The 4,348-nt window shown below is 42.7% G+C and overlaps 1 protein-coding gene across 1 annotated transcript; it reads left to right on the top strand.

The window, feature by feature from the left end:
- Positions 1-285: 285 nt before the first annotated feature.
- Positions 286-3,983, top strand: LOC122148937. Its single transcript, XM_042777428.1, has 8 exons — positions 286-843; positions 1,254-1,373; positions 1,650-1,766; positions 1,893-1,968; positions 2,043-2,300; positions 2,457-2,628; positions 2,724-2,872; positions 2,978-3,983. Exons 5-8 carry the CDS (start codon positions 2,171-2,173, stop codon positions 3,166-3,168), a joined length of 642 nt encoding a protein of 213 aa, XP_042633362.1. The 5' UTR covers positions 286-843; positions 1,254-1,373; positions 1,650-1,766; positions 1,893-1,968; positions 2,043-2,170; the 3' UTR covers positions 3,169-3,983.
- The last annotated feature ends 365 nt before the right edge of the window (positions 3,984-4,348 follow it).

The raw sequence follows: 4,348 nt of genomic DNA on the forward strand, positions 1-4,348 counted from the left end.
TTTGTGCAATTTGCTTGTTGGTAATAAACATTTAAACTATTATCCATTGTATTTTATGTTGTTGGGTATCACAAAACGGAATATAATACAAAAAAGTAGGTACTATCTTACAGCGGTTTGCAACGATTCTCCTTTCCCCCACAATGCATTGCATTATGTCACCTTCGGGAGAGAATTTACCAAAGCCCGCCTTGAGAGCATTGAGAGTGACTAGAGAGACGAGTAGTAGACGAGAGTATTCAGATTATAGATAGATAGACAGACAGACAGACAGACAGACAGACAGACAGATAGATAGATAGATAGATAGATAGACAGATAGATAGATAGATAGATAGATAGATAGATAGATAGATAGATAGATAGATAGGCTAGTATAGAGAGAGATAGGCAGACAGCCAGATAGCATAACGTTAGCATAGATAGCTAGCAGCTAGATAGATAAATAGATAGAAATATATAGTAGGTAGATTGACAATGGTGAACTACTGTGTTTGTGCTGGGTGTAAAAACTCCACCCAAACAGGACACAGGGTCCATGGCTTCCCTATAAAGGATAAGGCAACCCTCAGACAGTGGGTACAATTTGTCTGTGTTAGGCAGGCAAATTTTTCAATGACCTCCGTCACCACAAACTCGAAGATCTGCAGCGTGCATTTCAGGGAGGAGGATAACGACCCAGGGGATATCAGGATGGCTTCTCTTGGGCTGAAGAGGCTGAGCCAGGTACAGCTTATTCCGACTGCCGTGCCGTCTGTGCACACGCACCTCTCTGCCTGCCCTGCCCCAAGACCGAGAAGCACTAACATCGGTGCCGCCCGCCGCAAGCGAGAGCTGGCTACGGTAAGCCTCATGCTAATGTTTACGTTAGCTATCCCTGTGTATACTACATACCATGTTTCTCCTCTACTACAGTCATGATCAGTCTGACATCAGAAAAGCACATTTCGTGATTCATGAATATGAACCAAAATAAAAGTGCAATGTCCAGAAGCTTGTCATATTTAGCTAGTTAGCACCTAGATATTTAGCTAGATAGCGCCTTGGCTAAAGTTAGTGTTTGGATCACTGGTGATAATCAAGCGACTTTCACAACTGTGTGTGTGTGTGTGTGTGTGTGTGTGTGTGTGTGTTTGATTTAGCTGCTTGATTTAAAGTGGATGGAAATTGACTATTACGGTTTTCTTTCATATGTATTTAACCGTGATCCTGTTGCTGACCATTTTGGATTTCTTTGCGCAAAATGTTGACAGATGCCTCGACGCAGGAGACAGCAGACAGTGTCGGTGCTACGATAGATGACCCCTTGCCCTCCTCCTCCACTTGTGACACAGTGACACAATATAATTTGAAGCCCCCTGGAATGTCTCACGGTAAATTTTGGGTATTTCTGGGATGATTCAATGTTTGAGTGGTTGATGTGCTGTCTAAAACATACGTTGCCAAATTCTATGCATGCAGGACATTTCCATACATGTTGATGAAATTAAAAAATAGCCTACACCAAAACATAACCTCTTAGATTTGCCATGATTGGCTTTATCATGTCTTTTATCATTATAATGCTTGGACCAGCAACCCTCTGGTTCCGTCACGCCTCCTTCACCACCACAAACATTCTACACTTACACTGTTATGTCATGTTGCAGAGCTCAAAGGTCCCCAACAGCTCTTGGTGTGAGCTTGAGGGGCTCAAGCGCAGCATCAGCTTGCTGAGGAGGCAGGACTTGCATTTGTCAACCCTTATCACAGACAGACATCGCCAGGTAAATACAATAGAGATGTAGAATGTAGATTTTTGAATTGCACTGAGGTTGGATGTTTGTACTTTTGCTGATGCACTGATGGCCAGACAGTGCAAGCATCCACAAAGGTTGCTTTCTACTCTTTAGGTTGCTAAATGGGTGAGAGAAGAGCTGTGCCCTGAGGGAACACGGCATTATTTTGATGTGTGGCACGTTGGAAAAAGTATGTATCCATTGTTGGAACCTTGAAGCAGTTTTTGTTATTGCATTTCAATTAATACCATTTGTCTAAACCAGGTCTGGAGAAGGCCTTGGATACAGCCTCAAAAGACAGGCAGTGTGACCAGCTGCAGTTGTGGAGGCCAGCTATAGTAAACCATCTTTACTGGACTGCAGCCTCAACCCCAGATGGCAACTCAGCTGTGATGGAGGCCAAATGGAGAAGCTTGGTCAATCATATCCAGGACATCCACGACCATGACACCCCTGCCTTTTCCAGTTGCGCTCATCCCCCTCTGGAGGGGGATCAACGTGATAAAGAGTGGCTGGAACCAGGTACAGTACACAGTATGTAGTATTATGCATGCTCTATAATTCCTATGCAGGATAATCTCATGTGTGTTTCCATTGAAAACAAAAATCTGTCTGTCTATCTATCTCTCTATCTGTCTGTCTGTCTGTCTGTCTGCCTACATATCTTGGTCTTTGCAGGCTCAATGGGAGCAATAAAACTGGAAAGCATTGTCACAAAGACATCCTTACTGAAGGATGTGAGACAGCTGTCTCCACAGCACCAGACTTTCTCCCTTGAAGCCTTCCACTCCCTCATCCTACACTTCGCGCCCAAACACACTGGATTTTCATACCTGGGCATGTATAGCAGGTCAGTGCTGTGCAATGGAAAACATAATGCAGTATTTTATCATACATACACAAGATTTTTGTTTCAAAGGTGTTTTCAAATTTGTTATTCTGTAGGCTTCTCTTAGTGGCACTACATTATAACTTCAATGCAAACAGAGAGACAGCACGAAGAAGTGATGGAACGGAGAAGTTTTGCGTGCGATACCCACGTTTTAGAAAAGGTGCCTGTGTAGTGCGTCCCATCAAAGAGAAGGCCTCGTACGGTAAGCCGTGTCATGCAGTTGTATCATATTTTCATGGCGAATGAGACATCTGATCAGTGACAGCAATCTTTATACAGTATTTTATCATTATTATTATGTCTGCAGGTTATGCTACATCTTTAATCGAGGCCCTTTGGGAGAGCTACACACAATCACCAAAGGCTCTTCAAGAGCCAATCTCCAATCTGTCAGCCTGTGCACCCGCCCCCATCGCCAAATCATTTGAACAAATTCCTAAGGAGGAGGCCATCAGCCTCTATCTAGCCCAGCAGTCACGCTACAACAAATCTAATTAACTTTTTTTTTTTTTTTTTCAGACAGGTCCAATCATTTAGTTGTAAGTATTTATTTTTGTTGTTAGTTGTTTTAGTTGTAGTAGTTTTATTCCTTCCTGTCTGTTCATTTGGTGGTGGTTTTCTGCATGCCGCATGTTTTGTTTTTTCTTTGTGTGCTATTTATTGCTTTGGTTTTTTACTTAGTTGTTTGCACAAGATCATTCCTTTTTTGTCTTTGTAAGAACCATTAATCGTAGCTGGTGGTGGGACCTTGCCGCTGTTGTGCCTACTCTGTGTGCTCCATGTGGTTTTACAAGGGGTTCTGCATGCTCCATGTTTTGGGCTCTGTCTGTGTGCTGTGGTTTTCTTTTTCTTTTGTTTGCATGAAATTTATTTGATCTAATTTAGATTAACAAAAATTTACCAATCATTGTACCTGGTGTGTGCTTTTGTCTTGAGTCACTATGTGTCTGCTCTATGTGCTTTTGATATCACTGCATGTATGTATGAATGTATTTTGTGTGTGTGTGTGTGTGTGAGAGAGAGAGAGAGCAAACCATCAGCTGACCCGCAGGTAAGACCACACTATTGCAAGGTAATTTTATGTAGATTTTTTTGCGCCTAACCCTTGAGTCTTTTCAGATTTGTTTATTTTATCAGGACTTCCAACCGGTCTCTCTATTCTGTAATGTACTTCCATTACTTGGGATAACATTGTTCGGGAGGCAGACACACTCTTGCAGTTTAAATCTAGATTAAAGACCCATCTCTTTAACCTGGCTTACACATAACATACTAATACACTTCTAATATCCAAATCCGTTAAAGGATTTTTAGGCTGCATTAATTAGGTAAACCGGAACCGGGAACACTTCCCATAACACCCAATGTACTTGCTACATTGTTAGAAGAATGGCATCTACGCTCATATTAGTATATTCTCTCTTATTCCGAGGTCACCGTAGCCACCAGATCCAGTCTGTATCCAAGTCAGGAGGGTCACTGCAGTCACCCAGATCCAGTATGTATCCAGCCCAGATGGTGGATCAGCACCTAGAAAGGACCTCTACAGCCCTGAAAGACAGCGGAGACCAGGACTAGAGCCCCAGATACAGATCCCCTGTAAAGACCTTGTCTCAGACGACCACCAGGACAAGACCACAGGAAACACATGATTCTTCTGCGCAATCTGACTTTGCTG

This window comes from Cyprinus carpio, chromosome A20 (genome assembly GCF_018340385.1).
Source record: "Cyprinus carpio isolate SPL01 chromosome A20, ASM1834038v1, whole genome shotgun sequence".
Classification (NCBI taxonomy): Eukaryota; Metazoa; Chordata; class Actinopteri; order Cypriniformes; family Cyprinidae; genus Cyprinus; species Cyprinus carpio.